General features: G+C 50.7%; 2 protein-coding genes across 2 annotated transcripts in view; both read left to right on the top strand.

The window, feature by feature from the left end:
• The window catches only part of LOC105561717 (fibrillin-2), a 40,180-nt gene extending 30,042 nt beyond the window's left edge, over positions 1–10,138 (top strand). The window contains exons 12-22 of the mRNA XM_012011946.1: positions 1,057–1,170; positions 1,256–1,369; positions 2,820–2,913; positions 3,008–3,191; positions 4,077–4,263; positions 5,636–5,750; positions 6,583–6,719; positions 7,988–8,127; positions 8,991–9,093; positions 9,309–9,334; positions 9,887–10,138. Coding sequence (XP_011867336.1) covers positions 1,057–1,170; positions 1,256–1,369; positions 2,820–2,913; positions 3,008–3,191; positions 4,077–4,263; positions 5,636–5,750; positions 6,583–6,719; positions 7,988–8,127; positions 8,991–9,093; positions 9,309–9,334; positions 9,887–10,138 — 1,466 coding nt within the window. The remainder of the gene's footprint in view (positions 1–1,056; positions 1,171–1,255; positions 1,370–2,819; positions 2,914–3,007; positions 3,192–4,076; positions 4,264–5,635; positions 5,751–6,582; positions 6,720–7,987; positions 8,128–8,990; positions 9,094–9,308; positions 9,335–9,886) is intronic.
• Positions 10,139–10,709: 571 nt separating this feature from the next.
• On the top strand, positions 10,710–14,631 carry LOC105561716. The gene is made up of 2 exons (XM_012011945.1): positions 10,710–10,850; positions 11,561–14,631. The coding sequence occupies exons 1-2, from the start codon at positions 10,710–10,712 to the stop codon at positions 14,177–14,179; spliced, it is 2,760 nt and encodes a 919-aa protein (XP_011867335.1). The 3' UTR covers positions 14,180–14,631.
• The last annotated feature ends 5,902 nt before the right edge of the window (positions 14,632–20,533 follow it).

Below are 20,533 nucleotides of genomic sequence, written 5' to 3'. Positions count from 1 at the left end.
CACTTAAACAGTTGTGATGTCACAATAGATAAAAATAAAAAGAGTTCAGTGATTTTTACTTTGAGAAACAAAGACAAGAAAATCGAATTTTCCATAGAATTATTTGACCGCTTAAAGATAACCCATTTTCTCCACGAGAAAAAGAAGTTAATTGAAGAAATACTTCATTCATTTCTTTGATACAAAGATGCATTTTTACTATTATAAAAAATCAAATAAAAATGATACAAGAAATTATTCCTTTTCATCTCCGGTGCTTCTCACGTTGTGATAATCTTATCTTTTTTTCGTTTAAAATACTAATTTGCATTAATAAATTTTTTAGCATTTTTATTGACATGCAAACACATACGCAATGAAAGAAGAATTTGGTAAAACAAATTTTTTACCTGCTTGTCAAAAGCTTCTAACGGCGCATATCGGTCGCTCGCAACTTTGCTTCCTCACTGCTTGAAGGATAACTTAAATTTCACGTTGCCTCGCTTGTATCTCCATCATCTTAAATCCTATTTAGAGGAGAGAGCCATTCGCATCACTAAAAGGATCTTTTAGAGACGCGAAAGGTTCAGAAATGACGACATGTACGGGGAATGAATCATGTACGTTGCTTAAGGATTAATTGTCGTTACCGAATACTAAATCACATACAAACGAGTCTCCATTGCGCTTTGACGAGGTACTTTTTCTTAAAAAAAAAAGAGGAAGAAGAAGAAGAAAACCGCGCATGCGGCGGATCGTGCGCATAAAGCCGTAATAAACGCAATTAAGGGCGGGACCGTCTCGAGTCACGTTTACAATTTGCATTGTTCCAATTCGTTTTATTATCGCCGCTAATTTTCCGAAGATAGTATCGTCACCTCCGGAAAATCCGAGGGATAACGCGCGGTTCCCGGTTACACGGTTTCGCCCTTTCCACCCTCCCTCTTACTTGCGCTCCAGTTTCGAAGCTCGCTGCAAAGTTAGACTCGCTTAGCTCGAGCGGAAGTTTCTCGCGAAGCGACCGTGTGTTTGAACGTGTGCGTTTTTTTCTTACCCCTCCCTTTTTTTTCCTTCCAGACGTCGACGAATGCGCAGCCGGTATTTGCAAGGGCAACAAATGCACCAACGTGCCGGGCGGCTATCGCTGCGAGTGCGAGGCGGGATATCGATTCCAGGGTGATATCTGTGTAGGTTCGTGTGTAGAACGGAAAACGTGTGCTCTCGAGAAAAAACGATGTCGCTTAATCGTAACTGAACTGAGTTTGCTTTTGCCCAGACGTCGACGAATGCGCGGAGGAGGCGTCCTGCAGCGAGGGATGCGTCAATATACCCGGCTCGTACTACTGCACGTGCCCCACCGGATTTCGTCTGCAGGGGGACGAATGCGTAGGCAAGTCGAGGCGAACGCACGCTGCAAAGTGTAATCGCGTCGCATGGGATTTATATTAATATATCTGTTTCATATATTATTTGTTATAATTACAGGTGCGACAGTTGATGTTATTTTTTCGCATTTTTGCGTTTTGTTTTTCCAGATTTCGCGTTACTTTCATGTTATTTTTTGGCACCTTTTGCGCTTTGTTTTTTCTTTGCATTATTCTGATAATTTGATAACGCCGTGGCCAGAGGTGGGCAGGGCTTCAATAAGACGACTTAGGCCCGGTTTTACCAACGTCGCTTACCTTTAAACTTATAGTTTAATTCGTTCTTTGTCTCTTTCCAACTGTTACTTTAGGAAGAGGCAAAGAACGAATTAAGCTAAGCTTAAAACTAAACAACGTTGGCGAAACCGGGCCTTACGTGTTACATTGCACGATCGTGTACGTGCGTATTTTGTGGATATATTCTTATTAGGTTGTTGCACATATGAAATAGCCGTTCTTGAAATGAAACTTTCGCCAATTGCTTTCAAATGCCGAGTAACTGTTGACTAGTGGACGCCCAGTTGTTCCGCAATATCTCTAACAGTTTGACGTCCATCGGATTCCACCAAAACCCTTAGCTCGTCGTTGTCTATGGCCGTTTCGGAGTGACCACGAGGTTCATTTTCAAGGCTTACATCTCCTGAACGAAAACTTTCAAACCAACGCCTACCCATACAACACGCATGTCTAAAAGACGTCTTAAAGATGTCTTTTAGACATGCGTGCTGTATGGGTAGTTTTGTTCACTAGTTGTGCTTTCTCCAAACCCCGTATTGATGTTTCTGGCTGCTTCTGCTGCATTGTATCCGAATTTAAACTCGAAAAAAAACTATATATTTGGCTCTTATCCATTATTTCAAGTTGGCTGGTCACAAAACTGTTGACAGTGATTCAATAAAAAAATGAAATATAGGTTTTGAAGATTAGGATTGTCACTTTAATTTGACATATAACAATTGTCTCGTCCCGTTCGTTTTTACGTATTAAAACATCACCAACGTTAGCAATATGTGAAAACGGCCATTTCATGTGCAACAACCTAATATAATATTAATCTCATTAAAATTTCATTATTAAAATTAATCAATTCTCTTCCCCGATAGGAAAATGTCCCGAATATTGCGTAATAATTGCATCGTCCAAAAGGAGGAAGTTTCACAATGATTGCACTAAGGCGATTCGCCAAAACGCAGCTGTGCTTTGCTGACACACTATTTAGAAATACATTGTGCAAATATTTATCACTATTTGATCACGTAAGGTCTCCATTTCTGCATACGTTGCTCGAAACACGCACGCATAATTCCAGCATTTCAAGTTTCATCCCCATTTCGTCACGCAATTCTCTAAATATTTTCCTGTCGGGGTTTATAATGTCGATATTCTCTTAATCTCGGAAATTGAACCCACCGCCAGATATCGATGAATGCGAGTGGCGTCGCGGCAGATGCGATCAAGAGTGCGTCAATACCGCAGGGTCGTTCGTTTGCGCCTGTCGTGCCGGATATACGTTAATTTCGAGGTAAGATCTAACCGGCATATACAGCAATGGGGAAGAGAGGCAGGGGTTACACGACTCCTTATGCATGGAATTGCACAAGCAGGAGTCAGTGTCAAGACGTGAACGAGTGTCTAAACCGGAACGGCGGTTGCGCCGGCGAGTGCATCAACACCGCCGGAAGTTACCGCTGCGCCTGCAGCAAGGACTCGGTGCTGGCGCCCGACGAGCGAACTTGCGTGCCGCCGACGTCGAGGTGTCGCGCCATGGAGCCACCCCTGCACGGAGAGGTACGAACTGTCGCGCGTATATCGCAAGCCACTTTAGATGAATCGAGCTACAGCCGAAATATCTCAAAGAGACGACACGCCGTTTCCAGCGCGTCCCACTTTGCATTTTGCACGCCGCGTTAAAGTGTTGAAAAAAAATGTTCTGAAAAATTCCGAGTTGTAAAACAGTCTGAAAATAATGGAGAATTTAGAGGTATTCTCAGAACAACCGGCGGAAATTAAAACGGTAAATTGAAACGAAGCTACGGGGTTTTAAAATGAGATTAAGGTGGAACGAAAGCGCGTACACGGGCTAGTCGGGAGCTGAAGGAATGTTCATAACAACGTAATTCGTGCACCGAGGTAGGAAAGTTGTCGATATGACTAAATATATTCCGTCGCGGTCGTTTCTTTAGTACAAACATTTGTTTTGCAGTTAAACACACGTCAATGCACTGAGCAAAGCAAAAGTTCGCTACCGTAGACAATCGTGATTTACTAAAAGTATTTTGCTGCCATAACTATATAAATTTCTAAAGCACTAACGGTTTGCGGTTGCACCGAATTCAATAGGCACGGTAGCAAAATATTAGCTATCACAACTAAATATAAGCTGTCCATATTTTGCAGCTGAAGTTTAGTTCACCACGTGCAGTTTTTAGGCGGCTACATTTTTTCCGTGCGACATTAACGTATCTTCGTGAATACGAAATATTTGCTCGAGAAGTGCGGTACTTTCTTCAATTAATGGTAACAAATATTTGCCTGGCGGCGATCGTCGCGTAATAGCTGAAAAGCATCTCTTTCATTCGACACTTTCCTTCTCTCCGTGTAATGACAGAAATGTAAGCTTCGCCCTCTCAACTGTGCTATTCATCTCCCGTTCTTCTGGGTCTAATCGAGCAGGTCAGATGTCCGGGCCACCCTTCCGGCGCATCCGTCTACCCGCAGGGCGCCAAGTGCCACGTCCGATGTCGCAGGGGCTTCCGGCTGGAAGGGGCGCACACGAGACACTGCGTTAGCGACGGCCGCTGGAACGGGGAAGAGCCTATATGCCTGCGCGAAGTCGCGACAGACCCCCTTTACAATCCAAGTATAACTCGTGGCCCCCACGGTCCCACGGCTGCCAAGAAAAACGCTGCGGGCGCCGCGTCCGTAACTTCGCCGAGAAATTAATCAAAATGTTTATCCGATAAAATTTTTAACAAGCTGACTGTTGCATCGGGCGTCGCTCTAGCACGAACCGCTGCGCCGCTCGCTACATCGTCATCGCGTAATTATTTTCGACGGGAGTTTTTTTCTCCGCGTCGCTATTTTTCCGAGTATAATTTATTCCTGCCGCTCTAGTGTTTTTCAAACGCGCCCGCAGCATTTTTTATTCCTTTTTCGGAGATCCGCGCGTCGCTCTTTTTGAGAGGAGCCCGTCCCCGGCTCCCGTTGAATTTTCCTTCGATTTGCGAAACGGCATTCCTTCCAATTCTACGTAAACGGGGGGAGGGGGCGTTCGGTCGCGCGCGTGCGATTGAACGTAATATAAAATACCGGCCGTGCCGCGCCGGGCAAATAACTTAACGACGAAAATTCTCGGACGCGCTAAATTAGTCATGCCGCTCGGAGCAGCTTTTAATAATACAAAGTTCCTGTGTGGAGGCTGCCTGCTAACGAGATCATACGTTAACGCCGCCCCTTAACGAGCTTACTCGGACCGGCGGGTTTTTACGTTCCGCTCTTCTCCACCCGTTCGCTTTACCCGCTTTGCCGGCTTTTTCATTCGCCGCGCGCATTTTCGCGGTTCTTTCCTCCGCCGGCGCTAATTGTTTCGTTTAATGGAAAGGAGATTTTGATTCTACGTGCCGTTTCGGTTTTTGCCAGTTTACAGCCGCTATCGCCCGGGAATCCACTCTCTCTCCCCCCCCCCCCCTCCTCCTCCCGCGGTACTTGAGGTATTCAAATCGGCTCCCATTTTGAAAGCGGCGCTTTTCGGAGCGGCGCGCTTTAAGTAGCTTCTATCTCTCGCATCAAACGATATTACGCGCGTTTACGGCTTGCTTCATAAATAACGGCGGCTTTACGTTCTACAGACGGGACATACAGGATATTCCCAAGAATCCGCGCGTTCAATTTAACGATAGATTAAACGGGATTACCGATGGCTCGGTGTTCTTTAATTTTAAAATCGATTTCGTATCCGTCATTGAAACTAATGCTTTTTTTGGGGAGGGGGGGAGGACCCTGCGTGTACCTGGCGGCGTACCCTGTTGTTATTACATCCCGTAAAACCGATAGAAGCGTGATAAACGCTTTCACGCGCGACGTGATACTCTCCCGAGTGAAATAACGCTTCTGTAACACCGGCGGCCGATGATACGGGAATTGCTCGCCATCGGAGTTTCTTATCGCGTTACGGCATGGGGAAATTGGGCGATCAGTATCTGAGAGTTTAACTATCGACTTTATCGCCGTAGACACGCCGCGGCCGTTCGTGAGCTGCCCCCAGGACATGGACGTCGAACTACCGGCTAGGCAAAACACGATACGCGTAACTTTCCCGCAGCCGAAGTCCAACATGGACTGGTGGAGGTAAGAAGCGCATAATGGGGCGGCGGTCCTCAAATTCGACGACCGCTGCCAATATCGATCCGATTGGCAAAGTGTGTCAGTGGAAGTTGTGTAAAAGTCCTCGCGCACGTACCTTGCTCGAAACATTGTTACTTTTCAAACATAGAAATCTCTTTAAGTTGCCAGCAATAAATAGCAACACCCTTACGGGAAAAGCACTCGAGTTTTGAGCGTTAACACTCGATTGTCCGACTTTACTCTTAAATTTGGGTGTAAATATTTAAATCTGGGTGTCTACGCCCTATTGCAATTGAGAGAGCGTGAGGAGAATAATCGATTCGTCATTTTCGTAAATCTTACGTCTTAAAGACCTCGTAGACGCCGCGGTATTCGTAGTCCGATCTTACCTCAAGACAGTCTTAAGTCTGATCACGGGCAGTCTTAAGACTTCGTCGAACCGATGAAACGGCCTCTCGTAGAGTCTCGAGAGCGTACTTAAGACGAGCTTGAATATAAGACCAGACTGTGGGGCGAATAATTCCCGTCTAGATTCTAAATAGAAGCCCCCTGTTCGGGATAAAACCGGCTTCGCGAGTTGGTTTTGTGGAGGGATGTATTTATTCGAATTAAACTTGGAGCGTTCTAGGCGTGCGGGGAGGTGTTTTGAGAAATTTCTGTGCGGCTAGAACTAAAAACACGGAGCGTTTTTCGCCCGTTCCTCTATTAATATAAACGAAATAGTTCATAGTTGCTTAAACAAAACATCGCGCGACACGGTTGCACGTCTACCTCGCCGCAACCGCTGGTTTTTTTTGGTGTTCTTCTTTTTGTTTTCCCATTTTATGTTTTTCAGATATGTGCACGCTTCACCTCCGTGGGCAAAGCAATTGCAAGCGGATCTGCCGGCGGGCACGACGGTCGTTACCTTCACGGCGTGGTCACCGGTCTCTAATTACACCAGCACCTGTAGGATCGTGATAAGAGTTCGCGGTAAGTCCGGCGCGGAGGAGCGAAAATCAGGAATAAAAAGAACCCGCTTCGGGAAGTGGAAAGGAAAATGGATCTCTTCTGCGAGCTCCTTTTTCATGCGCTAAGTATCATCGCGGTGGTAAGAACGGCCATTATAAACGACATAAATAAACGTGTCAGTGGGGCAGACAGTAATGAACTATTGGTAATTCACGTTTTTCTTATGCCAAGTCAATCCATGCTGTAACAAGGCGTTACATAATAAACGAGCGTGCTGAATTGCTAATGAAATCTGCGCGTCGGGATCGAAAGACAATTCTGCGAAAGATATAATGAGAAAGGATTTATCTCGACGTACTCCAACGCGAGAAGTGACACCTGTCTCCCTTCAACCGTCAACCGCGCACCTCTGGGCGCGGATAAGAATAAACGGGGACCAGGAAATTCGACAGCTCCTAAGCGGAATCTCTGATTTCACAGATTATCAATCCGCGATCCAAATCCCGTCAAGATTCTATCACTGCCTTCCGCCCGCCCGTTTTATTTTCCGACTCGTCTACTCTCCCCGAGAAAACTTGCCGCGCGGGGGACAATCGATCGGGACGCGGGGAATCGGCCCGGCACTCGAATCGTCCCGACGCGAGCAAACTTCAGTTTCCGCGGCGAAGTGCACTCCGTCCCGTCCCGCTTAATTACTCATTCGGAAAGTTCGCGAAACTCGCTTTAAGCAAGTTCCCTCCGCAACGCAACGCGGCTGGAAGAAGGAGTGCCGGGTGCATCGTCGTGGTCGATATGCGATTACGCAGGATAAGCTCGCGCCGATCGGACGAACTCGCGAGAATCGCGCCGGCACTCCTACGCGAATCTCGGCGCCCCCCGCCCCCGCCCCTTAAAACCGCTTTATCTGGATCCCGTTCGCTCTACATCTCTGCGAGACTAGCCGAGTGGCACAAATGATCGTCGCTTCCAGAGGACTTTCTTAAATTCCTTACGAATCAGCCTAATTCATTCGAAACGAACTCGATAAGAATTCCTTTCCGGTGCGGAGTTCTTTGTTGGAGCATAAAAAGAATTCACCGCGCACCCGAAAAGGAGATCGAAATTGGTGACGTAAGAGCGAATTTTCCCCCCGAACTCTTAAGAATGCTTTTAGAACAGAGGCGGGCTAGAACAAGTATTCCTCTCGTAGATTTGGGAATTGAAAAGGAATTCTGCTTAGATTCTCGCGAGACAACTTTTGGTCCTCCGAGGGACAACTCGATGATCAAGATACGTTGCGATGCTTTCAGACACCGAGAACCCTAAGGTTACAATGTGCCCCGTGTCGTTCGAGGTCAGGCTGAGCCCGGGAGAACGGAACCGCCTGATATTTTGGCAAGAACCGACCTTCACTGATAACGTCGGCGTGGAGCACGTTTACAAAACGAGGGTACGTAGTCGGCCCGAAGAAGCGTATCCCGTATCAGTACTCGCTGTCGGGTGCATGTACGATCTTCCGTTACATCTGCGAAATTTCCTGCGATTTTCCATGACTGTTCGCAAATTCGTGTCCCCCCCCTCCCGATATCGAGCGGCCGTGGAGACTTCCCGCCGTCTCTTTCTCCCTGTCCCGCCGGCGAACCTCCGAAGTTAATTAACCCCCTTTTGCCGTTGACAATCGGGCATATTAATCGAGCGGGGATATCGTCCATTAATTATCCGTTCGTATTTCGAGAAAATGAGACCCCGCGAAGAAACTGCTGCAATGCGGCGCGGGGATAGTATCTACGATTTTCCTCGCGAGCGCGGCACCCGTAGGAAAAACCAGCTGGATGATTAATCATTGTCGGTCGACGCCTCCGTCCTGTTTTTATTGCGTCCTTTTGGCGTCTCGCCGTGGAGAGCGTACGTGTACTTTATTAACGTAATAACAGAGATTACCCTGTCCGCGCGATAACCGGCGCGCGGATAATTGGTGGCTTGCGCTCTCGATAGCGCGGGTTATAAATGGCCTGGGACATTATGCTACCTGACGGTTAATCTGATTAGGCAAATTGAAACGAGAATCGCGGCGGCTGTGCGCCGATCTCTTTAATCGCGTCATTTTCGAGGAGGGCGAAAGACAGGTGCGGGGAAAAAAAAAGAGAAAGAGACCGGTCGCGTCGCAATCGCGGCCGATTTTGGGAAAGCGGCGCACACGAAGCGCCCGGGGCCCCGTCGACACACGTTCCCGCAAATGTACAGCGGATATTTTCCTCGGAGGAAATTTCCATGCAATCGCGCGAAAAGTTAATTATCGTATATCTCGCACAGGGACCCGGACACGTGATGTATCCCGGCGTTCACAATGTGCGCTACGTCGCCTCGGATGCAGCCGGAAATCGAGCCGAATGCCATTTCTCGATACACGTGAGAGGTAAATTTATGCCATTGTGCCCCCGCGGGGCACCGAGAAGGGCTCCGCGGCGTCGTGTCGCGACGCGACGAGTCGCGCCGCGCCGCGCCGCCGCCGCCCCCGCGAATTTCCCTTCGATGGAATATCGCCGCCTCGCGTTGTTTTTTTTACTCATAAATACATAATGCAATTATCGACAGAGAGCGCCAATTGATCCAGTTCTCGTATGTTTGCAGAATCCGCGGATGGTCGCGACTCCGAGGTGAGTACGAATAAATTATTCCTCCCCCCCCCCCCGTCCCCACGAATACTTGGCGCGTTAATCTTGATTTATCTTTTTCGTCCAATTTCGCCTGATCTACTTTTTCCTTTTGTTGGATCACGTAAATTTGTACGATGAGACGGGCGTCTTGTTACGTCGATCCTGATAAACAATTCCGCTCGTAACGGCTTCTCAATCGTACGAAAATATCGGGGCGCCAGTATCCTTTGTAAGCCGTTTAAAGAGAAGCGGTTCCGCGCGCGCGTCTCGTAGAAAGGACCCTTTTTCGAGGATGTAGCCGTAGATTAAAGCGCGCGCGCGTGCGAGAGAGAGAGAGAGAGAGAGAGGGGGGGGGGGGTTGGTGTGGGAAAGAAGGGGGTCTCTCAGTGCACTTATCCGCTCGTTTAGCCGAGATTCTACAGAAGAAGGATGCTGATGTGCCCCGGCAGACCGCCCCAGCCCGTGCCGAGCTCCTCTTACGCGGTGAGTAGACTCGCGATTACGCGCAAAGTCGATGAGAGACTCCGGCAAGTATCCTAACTCGACTTGCAGTGGCAAATACCGAGCGGTTGTTACTTAAGATACACCAGAATCTTCTCCGGGGCTTATCAGCGACATCCGGAACATCGGCAGAACGGCTACCGGGACGCTGGGGCGCCTTATCGCGAGTTTCCGCCTATCCGGCAGACCCCGAGTCGCCCGGACCACGCCAGGACGTACAGCGCCGACGATCGTAAGTGTTCGCACGCGTCACGACTCAGGACAATGCGTGTTTCATCGGAGCGGGGTCAATCCATAATTTAATTGGCGCGATTAAATTGCCGCTGACTTTCTAATTGTTCTACGTGACGCCAAGATGACGTCTCTCTAAAATTTCACCCGAGTGATCCACAATTCTTGTCAGAATTCAAGATGCAACGCCGTTTATAACTTCGTGTAAAATAAAGGAACGAACATATAGTGTGTAATAAAATTATAAATGGAACTCTATCTTGAAATCTTGCATGAATCATAGATCGTTTAGAATGGAATCAAATTTTTATTTTAACCGAGAATGGTCGATAATTCGGCTGACAATCGGCGCGGAGTCGATCCGAATGCAGCCATGGAGGAGAAGGAAATCAAGGGGGGGGGGAGGGAGAAAGGAATGGGGGGGAAAAAGAAGACGAGAGCGATGTGCGAGAGCGGAGGTATCGACTATCGACGATAGTGCTCTATTATGGAAGACACCGCCGTTGGCAGGCGGCGTCTCGAGGGCGGCATCGACCGACCGAGAGCCTGCAGCCACGCGATCGGCGGTCCAGAGTGAAACGTGCGAGAGACGACGAGGGCGATTTGCAATTACGACGGGGGATCGGGGTAACAAGCGGCCGGGATGTTCGACGTGCTGGCGCCGGGGAAGCTTGTCTTAACCCTGCGATCGACACCACCCTTCGTGGCCGAGACCGCCTTCGCTTTAGCCCTGACGATCTTGTTAGCGGCGCCGCTCATCGTGCGCGTTCATCGCCTCCTCCTCGTACGTGCCCCCCGATAAATTGTCTCGCCCGCTCGCCCGCTCGCGGCGGGCGGTGAAAGCGTTACGTTACGCGAGCGCCCTTATCGGGAATTCTCTCGCGCGGCGTCGACGGTGCCAGCCGTTGTTCCCCGTTGATTTTTCCCATTCGCTATTTTTTTTCAATTCCGGAAGCGCGCGCGCTTCCTTCGATAAACAGGAGCCAAGGGGCAGTTTGGCGTCCCCGCTTTTATTTCGTATGACATAGCGGCGCCGTCGACGCTATCGCGAAAAACGCGCGCTTTAAAACCGCGGCGTCGATAACGCTTCCGCGCGGTGTTTCGAGCGGAAGCACCGCGCTGGACTGTAAATTTTCCAATTTCTTTCGGCGCAACCGCGATATAACGTTCGCGTTTGTAGCACAATGGCGGGGGCGCGTGCACCGCGACGCCCGCGATACCGAGCCCATTGAGGGCGATAATGTATACTACCCGCTGCATTACGAAGTCGGAATCGAAGTGAGAGAATTTCCCCGGCGGTCTTTCTTCCCGTAGAAGCGCATATAATTGCGCGAGAGATTCGGAACGAGATTAAAGTAGTTTGTCGAAGAATTTCCTCTCTCTCCTTTTCAAGGGGAAAATTTCACGTCGCGCGTAAACGGACTGCCGCGGCCGGCTTTTAATCCACCCCCTGCGCTCTCCCGGGGGTGAAATTGAACGTTACGTTACGTGTAGGACAAGCAGCTGAGGGCCCTCACGAAGACAGCCTCGTCCTCGCATCGCCGTCGCCACGGTCGATCGTTATTGATACACTTTCCGGCTCCGATCGCCGTGGCCGACTCCACGTCGAGTTCCAGCCTGTTCCGTTCGGAATCCGCTCGCAGGGTCAACTCCACGCCGATCCTACGAAGCAACGGCGGTGCCCCGGGTAGCTTGAGTCGCCGCGAAACTCGAGTCGACGGGGAAAGCGGAGTTCGCGGCTCCAGGATACGGAAATGTCCGCCGCTGGGTCCTTCGCCCTTCGCGGACCCGCCGCGTCCGATAGTCGACATATCGAGCCTCGATTACAAGGCCCATCGTCACAGACTGATCGAGGCGAGCCTGAAGAAGCAGTACGACGACCTCCAGCCGCCGGGCGACGTCGTCCTGAACTCGCTGCACCTCAACTCGGCCGACTCGGTGATCGGCGTGCGGCTCAGCAATCGATACGATCACAGCCTCTTCGATTTCGTCGAGGAGTACTACGACGTCGCCGGGGCGGCGAGCCGGGGAAACGTCGAGCGCCTTCATCCGCTGGATCATTTCTTGTCGAGAGGCGCGAGGAGACCGCGGACCAGCGAGAAGGAAACGGAGACGGTTCCCGAGAGCGGCGTTGATCCCGACAACGGTGGAAATCGTCTTTCGGCAAACGTCGACGGCGATCCCGCGAAACTACCCCGCGTGGACGACAATGGGAATCCGTGCGTTCGAGCGTCGCCACCGGACGACGTCCTCGCGACCCGGGATCCGAGATCGGAAGCGGCGATCTCGAGAGGATCGATTCCGCCGCGATCTCGCAGACGCGCCGGTAAAACGACACCCGGACGCAACGCGGAAGACGACTGTCCGCGATCCGCCGAGCGGAGCTCGTCGTCGAGAAACGATCGACCGGCGAGCCGGGAAGCGACGGCGAGACCGGGAACCGCCGCGGGTCGCTCGCGTGGGTCCAAGAAAAAATTGGAAGACTACCCGTGCGCCGCGTCCCCGCTGTCGGGCGAACGTCGCGCGGACGGGGAGGCCGGAGGGACGTTGAATTTTATTTCGGTGAGCTCCAGCGAGATTGCCAGCATCCGCAGCGATTCCAGTAAACGCCGGGACGACCAAGTGTCGTGCCGCTCGCGCGAGTCATCGATCAGCCCCAGCAGCCGCACGTCGTCGCGTCCCCCTTGGCTGTCGGGGAGCCGAGGCACCTCCTTCAACAGGAAATACGGGAGAAATATCACGGAGATTTCCGCCGCGAGGACCGCGAGACCGATGTCGGCGCGGGGGAGACTGGCAGCCCGAGGACGTTCGAAGGAATCCTCGGCGGGGACGCTGGGTCCAAGAGCGGCGAGCTTCGTCGCGCCGCGGGGGGAGGAATTCACGGGGATGACGAGCGAGGGACCGGGCGAGGAGAATCTCGCGGCGCGGCCACGTGGGCAGCGGAGCGAGTCAAAGGATGTCGGAGGCGCCGCGGCGGAGGCTAACGAGGAGGGACGAGCTTTGAGGACTGCCGATTTGCCCCGCGGGGGGAAATTTCCCGCGAGAGGAGCGACGCTGCCCGACGACGCCGCCACGTTTTTACCGTCGCCGAACGCACGGAGGAAGGCTCGCTCGCCCCGGGCCGCTTCCTCCGCCGACGCACCTGTAACTGCAAGCAAAACTTTGGCGACGAAGAAGCCGGAATTAACGACGAGCCGACGCGGCGCCGACGGCGCGAGGGGGTGTCTGGTACCCGGGAATAATGCGCCGAGGCTCAGCCCCGCGCGAGATCGGCGGGGGTGTTCGGCGAAATTAAATCGCGGCGGAAGGCGTCAGTTAAGAAGCGCGGAGAATCCCTCGAAAGGCGCGTCGCTAAGCCCGCAGATTGAATTATCCGGCCGAGTGTTAAACCCGGCCGACGATACCGATAAATCCGCGATCCCCGACGGCGAGGGGCCCGCGGGGCTCGCGTCGCGAATCGATCCGCGGGTGGAGGCCGCGAGCGGCGGGATTCGAGCGGAAAGCGCGAGGGCGGCGAGCGGCGTGAAATCTAATAGCGCCGGCGACGTCGCTCGATCGAGGGCGCCGAAAATGATGCGGGACCCGCGGGCGAGACTCGGCGCGAACGGCCTCGCGGAGGGCTGCGGGCCCGACGGCGCGGCCTCGCATCCGGCGCGGCTGGATGCAAATTCCGCGACGGAAAGCGGATTAAACGGCACGAAATTGAATACTCGATCAAACGGCGCGGTCGACGAGATGAGATACGACGGATCCCCGTCTGCGAAGTCGTCGTCCCTCGCCGCGCGCGAGTGCGGTAACGTCGCGACGGAGCCGGGAGAGACGCGGCAGGGGTTGCAGCTGCCGCGGCGCGACTCGAAGATAGGACTCGCGATGAATTCCGCCCTCAAGAGGTACATCAAGATGCTGAAGCAGGGCCTGCTGAATCACGGCGACAGACACGGCGTCGCCCTGGCGTCCCTGAGCCTCTCCGACGCCGTATCCATCCTGTCGGAGCGGAGGACGCCCCTGTCGCCCGAGGAGGTCCAGGAGCTGCAGCTCGTGCTCGACAAAATCGAAAGAAATCCCGAGCTGCTGTGCAAACTGTCGTGCCCCAGTATGGAGAGCGTTGCGTGAAAATGCACGTCTCGTCGATACCGGCGTTAATATTTACATCGCGTTTTAATATAATTATTAGTCTTTGTTGCAAAACGATTTGCCGTTACGGTTCGTTGCGTGCTAAGCCGGGCGTAACGAATTTTCAAATGTAAACCCGTTTAAATCGAAACGGTGGGAGTTTAAAACAAAACGCGGCGCCAAATAATTGGCAAACAGATAAAATCGCGATCGATGTTGATATTTCTGCCGGTTGGTTGTTATTGTTATTATTGCCAAAATGTCTATCCGTAATACAAACGTTAAATGCGATTGAAAATGGCACGGAATTGATTTTGCGCGCGCGACAAAAACTCCCGCTAAAAGTCCGATAAAAAATTGAAAACCGACAAAGAGGCCGGCGCAATCACGAAGGCAATTATGCGATTCAGCATATTTACGCGGTATCTCCCCGTTTGTAATTTCATAACGATTAACATCGTAACGGTACCCCGACATGTTTTTTATCTCTTTCGAAAAAGCGCCGTTTTCGTGAAACGAATGCGCTTCGAGTGGCGATCGGCAAAAAAAGATCGATAAACGCTCGCTGCACGCGCTCTTAGGTCCGGTTTCACCAACGTCGCTTAACTTTAAGCTTGTTAGCTTAATTCGTTCTCTGTCTTTTTCCAACTGTCAGGGCCAGTTTCACAAACGTCGGTTAACGGTTAACCAGAGTCCAGTCAACTCTCTATTCTTTTTCTACCTTGTTATCTAAGAGGAGACAGAGAATCAATCAACATTCGGGTAGCAGTTAACCGGCGTTTGTGAAACTGGCCCTTACTCTGGAAATGGACAAGCGTGAATCAAACTGAGGTCAAAGTTGACCGACGTTTGGTGAAACCGGGCCTTAGAATTTTACGTGTGCTCGTAGAAGAGTCGAAACCTCGCGTTTAACCCATCGTGCCTCACTTGCGACCGCATTACTTGCAACTGCAGCGCTAATAAATATACATTCGGTGGTCATTCACTGGCGCAACGTACAACGAGGGCTAACATCTGCATCGTAACAACGGACCGACGTTACGCTAAGTGCTGTTGGCGCACCACGAAGTAGTTAATGAACAGCTCGAACAGTCGCCCTCCCCCCCCCCCACCCTCCTCTCTCTTTCCCTCTCCCTCACGCTGGTGTGTTGCCAGCGTGATTTACATACGCCACGGTTTGCGGCGCAATCTCTTAGGCGCGTTAGAGCCACCGCTTGTTAATAAGACATAGAGAAGAAAAAGGGGGGCAACGACAATGCACGAGCTGAAAGCGGTTTCCGGGATGACGACCGCCACTTACCGAAGATGAAGCGGGATTGTCTTTGGCTTCTGCACGCCTCCTATCGCAGCACAATGATGTGGCTGCGATAAGTAGCGATAACAACAGCGATAATGATAAACGATCGAGAAACGGAGCCGGGGATTACCGGAGCGCGATTGCCACTTTCATTTTTAAATCCACGTCTATTCTACCGCGATGACATTGTCGGATTGCGCGCGAATTCGGTGCTTCTACGCGCGTCAACCCTTCGCGAATCCGATATCGGGCGGCCACCGTTGCGACGTTGAAAAGCGCCGAAGTAACACGGAACATCGACGTAATATACTTTAATCCCTTTCCGCACCCTTTGATGCATCAGGCTTTCAGTGTACCTAATCAATCTTGGTAATCTGACGTAGATTGACTTCATATGATTAACGACAGTATACAGCCGGTACTTGGAAAAGTTTTTGTTTGCCACTTTTACTCTCCCTCCACGCTCTCCCGTCCCGCTTTTTCGCGACCGCTCCGCGCAGCATCTGCATCCCGACGGCTCGTCGCCGCGACGGCTATCTGACCCATTTACTTAAAAGCCAAACGTCAGTCCGGGGCGATTCGGTAAGCTGATTACGGCGGTAATCAAAGCTCTCGATGCGCCGTGTAAACTCGCGTGATTGCGACGACGATTCAACCCTTCGGTGGCGGCGATATTTTTTCGTAACGCCAGTCGTCGCGTATATTTGGGATTTCGAGAGATCCCAATATGAAAAATCCACTTACACTTTTACGCCGGGAACTCAAATATTTTCTCTATTCATTTGGGTTTTCGGTACGTAAGAAAATTATAAGAATGTAAGAAGATAAAAATAACACTTAAAAAATCCCGCGCGACAAAGGGATCTTTTCGCTGCGATCAAATTCGAATCAGAAACGTCGGACGCTAAATTCGCTGGGCACTTTCGCCCCGAGAAAATTTCACAGTACCAGTTTCGCCACGTGCCCTCTCGCACATTAAACAGCATTTAAGGAGCATTAAAACGTATTTATCGCGAGGAGATGAAGAGAAGTCGTATCCTTTGACTTGGAAACAATGTCTCTGGCTCGCGCGACTTCGGCGGTACTCAATAATGGGAAAACGTGTGTTCGCAGATCGACACCCCGGCCGACAACAATACCATCCCCTCCGGCAGGCGCGGGAGCAGCAGCTGCAGCAGCGGCAATATCGGCAACGCGCCACCGGGACCGATCACGTAGTTTCGCCACCGACTCATTACGGCGCGGGCCGCGTCGAGACTAGAATATTGCCGCCGCGGCATGAATGTTGCACGTAAGGGCCCGTGAACGACATGTAATAGACGAACGTAAGTTAATTCCGCCAACCCCGCCCGCCGTCCCCGCTCCCCTTCGTGGAAAGACTGTCGCGTAAATCGGCACCTGCGAGCACCTGCGCGTTACCCGTAACTGGTATGAAGATCGATCGCTGTAATTAACTCTGGAAAGCGTGGCCTGGAGGAAAATGGTGTAAGACAGTGCACTGCGACTCGCGCGCGCACCAGCATTTCTGTTTCACAAACGGCGTGGCGTATTTCCCCCAAGCGATTTTTGTTATTCGATACTTTCCTCGCGCGGTTTTTTAAAAATGAGATTTTAAACGAGCCCGTTAAAGAGATAGTGCGTGATCACAGCGGGTCGAGCTCTTCCGGAACTCGTCACGTTTCCGAAATCTCTCGATAGAGACTCGCGGCGAACTCGCGCGTGCACCAACATTTCCGTTTCGCGAAACGGCGTGGCGTATTTTTTCCAAACGATATCGATTTTTGTTATTCGATGCTTTCCTCGCGCGGTTTTTTTAAAAATAAGGGGCTAAAACGAGCCTGTTAAAGAGATAGTGTGTGATCACAGCGGGTCGAGTTCTTCCGGAACTCGTCACGTTTCCGAAATCTCTCGATAGAGACTCGGAGGCGAACTCGCGGGCGCACCAACCTTTCCGTTTTGCAAACGGCGTGGCGTACTTTCTCCAAGCGACATCGATTTGTATTATTCGATACTTTCCTCGCGCGGTTTTTAAATGAGAGATGAAAACAAACCTGTTAAAGAGATAGTGTGTAATCACAGCGTATAATGTACACGGGTTCTTCCGGAACTCGTCACGTTTCTATCTCCCGGTAGAGACTCGAGGCGAACTCGCGCCTCGGTCGACGACGCGTCGTCGTCAGCAGCAGATTATTTCCGCATAGCCAAGTAAATCAGCAATGGAACGAGCTGCCGTCGTCAATGAAATGCTATTTAAGAGTAGATAGATATAAAATAAGAGAGTCCGGGCGAACCGACGCGGCGCGCACGGTCGTTTTAATAAGCGATGCCAATAAAAGATTCATCTGTTACGCGCCGGCACAACAATACGCGCCCGCGGCCGCGACGGCTCGCGCGGATCGTTCCGCGACTTCTTTGTAATATACATACGTACATGTGTATGTATATACGTATATTTAATACATAAATTTTATACATCTATATTAATATGTCGTACGATGACAATCGATCGTTATCGTAACAATGATATGCGAGAGTGACGGGTAGAGGAATATTATTAAATAGTAAACGAAATACCTCCATCCTGTCTCTGCGCCACCGCGGACATGGGGTTGGATCGCACCACCCTGGCGGGGATGATTCTGGTGGGACCGGAACGCGGAGTAGAGAGTCGAAAGTTTCTCCAGAGCTTTACATGCGGCACCACGCGAAAACCAGATTATGTACAATACAATCGAATTTTGAAAGGAATTATCTTCTTTAAGCGCTCGCGCGACGATCTCCGTCGGGCGCGAGTCCGCTCGGTCGCAGCGCAAAGTTAGGGCCCGAGCAGAATGGCTGTTTTGTATAGTCTTAAGACGTAAGACAGTTATTGTGCGTTACCTCAAGACAAAGGCTTAAAACATAAAACATTGTTTTGAGGCTGTCTTAAGGGTATGAGATAGCCATTCTGTGCTCAGGCCCTTACACGTTGCGATCTGAGCTCACTTTACGGTGGTCCGCTTCTGCTTTAACCCTTTCGCGTTACGACCGCGCCGTGCGATATTTCGTCGTTTGGCGGGGCACAAAACCGCATCGGGCGCCGCGATTATTAAACGCGCCGTTCGCTACCAGCTTACATAACGAGCACTATTAATTGATCAATGACGCAAACGCGGACGATTGTTGGTTTCGCGCGAGCGCGTATTAATGAGGGCGTCGCGCAAACACGCGGTGCGCTTTCCACGTCTCTCGTGTCGATTTCGCGAGTACACAGTAACCGATAATCATTTACGAACGAAAGAAGGACGGCGCGACGCCCTCGTAATTGGGGGCGCTTTAAGAAGGCGGGATTTCCGTCGCCTGCAAATACGCGTCTCGCTTGTGCCGGAACGTTGTAATTAGACGGCAGTTAATTATTCGTCGCGCCAACTCTGTAAACAGTCCTCTCTCGCAACCGTACTTCGCGGGATTACCTTTCATTTCGCGCGCCTCGAGAATTTGTTATTCATCATTTAATATAAAGCGCCGTTGAAAGGGAGAGGAGAAAAAGGAAGACGCGACGATGTTTCCTAACGATCAGTAATTTTTGCTCGAGACACTCGACGAATTTTCAATGGCACAGCTGAAAGAAGTTGCGAACAAGTTCGAAGGGGCGTACTGCTGTCGCCGTAAGAGCATGATTGTCAATTAAAAATTGCAACTGTTCCACCCGATCGGCGCGAAGCTCATCGCGAAACGCTGCACCGACAGAAAAAATTTCCGGATCCAATGCTATTACACTTCAATGTATCATAAAATAGGATCGATATGGCGCCATATTTATCATAGAGAAAGGAATATTTTAATCTTAAATGAAAAATCCTAAAATCTAGAATAAAATAGTATGCATCGTCTTTTGTCGAATATCGCGGTGCCAAGATGGAGGGAAAATTTAATCTGCAAGAATACATAAAGTTACTCTTGTCTCAATATAGAAGTCAATCTCTTTCAATTCGATAGAGAAGAATAAGAATTATTGATTTTATTTTGATATTGTCTTATCTTTATACTAAATGAGGTTGTGAGAAATGTAAATGCGTCAAGAATATTTTTTGTCTCGGTAACCGAAATCCTTTCTGAGGGTGTGACAAATTACACAATCCATATCGAGTCAAGTTGCATTTACGAAAGAAAGCATTATACGTTTTTATTCATTTGTGCCTCCGTAAGGCGTTGAAAAATTTTGCAAGCTCGAGACCGAGCCCTCGAGACGAAGCGGCACTCTATCAACGCGTTTCTCCCCCTCTCCCTCCCTTTTCCCCGCCTATTTATCTTCCTCTTTATCAATACGATCCCCAAATATTAGTCTTGAAGCGCGATAGCTCATGCAACTTAACACCGCGAGATTCCGCGTCAGCTCGCGCGGAATATCGGCGCCCGCGTGTGATTTTGACGGCAACGCACGCTGATCCCCCATTGTCTGGCCTTGTCAGCGGGATGCACACACCCGGCGAGATTCTTGTCGCGAGCAAGAAATTCGGCGTCGCGTACGCGCGCGCGAGACAGCCGCGTTAATTACCACGGAATATATTCGCGAGGAACGCTATGTCACACGGAAGTTCATCGCACGACGACGTAATCGGCGCCCGTTAATTTCTGTTCAACGCGCCTACAACGGGAGCCGATGACGCGAATTTCGTCAACCCCCCTCCCCCCCGCCTCCTCCCCCCGCGTAATGCGGTTATTAACGCATTATGTAGCTGGTAGCTGGCACGGTCTTTCCTGGATCGCGAGGAAAATCGACACGGTGATCGGGAGGGGAGAGAAGGAAGAGGAATACGCCGCGGTGCGAGGCGTTGATCGACAAAATCGTGAGGATGCTCAGCCTGAACGCGAAAGTTTTACGGGAATTTTAACGCGAGGGCGAATTTGGCGCGGGGGGGTAACGCGTCCCGCGTTTCCACCCCGAGGGAAATTCCCACCTTCCCCCGCTCGCGCAAGACAATGATCTTCGCTTCGTGCAATGGAAACGCTCCGTACAACGCTATGTAAACTATCGTTACGTTACTCTATCAAAAGTGGCAGTTCGATGGGAGTTC

Source organism: Vollenhovia emeryi, unplaced genomic scaffold, assembly GCF_000949405.1.
Source record: "Vollenhovia emeryi isolate VEMERY1.0 unplaced genomic scaffold, V.emery_V1.0 DF939203.1, whole genome shotgun sequence".
Taxonomy (NCBI): domain Eukaryota; kingdom Metazoa; phylum Arthropoda; class Insecta; order Hymenoptera; family Formicidae; genus Vollenhovia; species Vollenhovia emeryi.
Note: the sequence above shows the minus strand (reverse complement) of the source record. Positions and strands in the feature narration are given on the sequence as shown.

Excerpts from the sequence above, each read along its gene's own strand:
- LOC105561716 (XM_012011945.1), top strand. The coding sequence starts at position 10,710 with ATGTTCGACGTGCTGGCGCCGGGGAAGCTTGTCTTAACCCTGCGATCG. Across the intron at positions 10,851-11,560 it reads GCGTTCATCGCCTCCTCCTC|GACAAGCAGCTGAGGGCCCT; the intron begins GTACGTGCCCCC and ends CGTTACGTGTAG.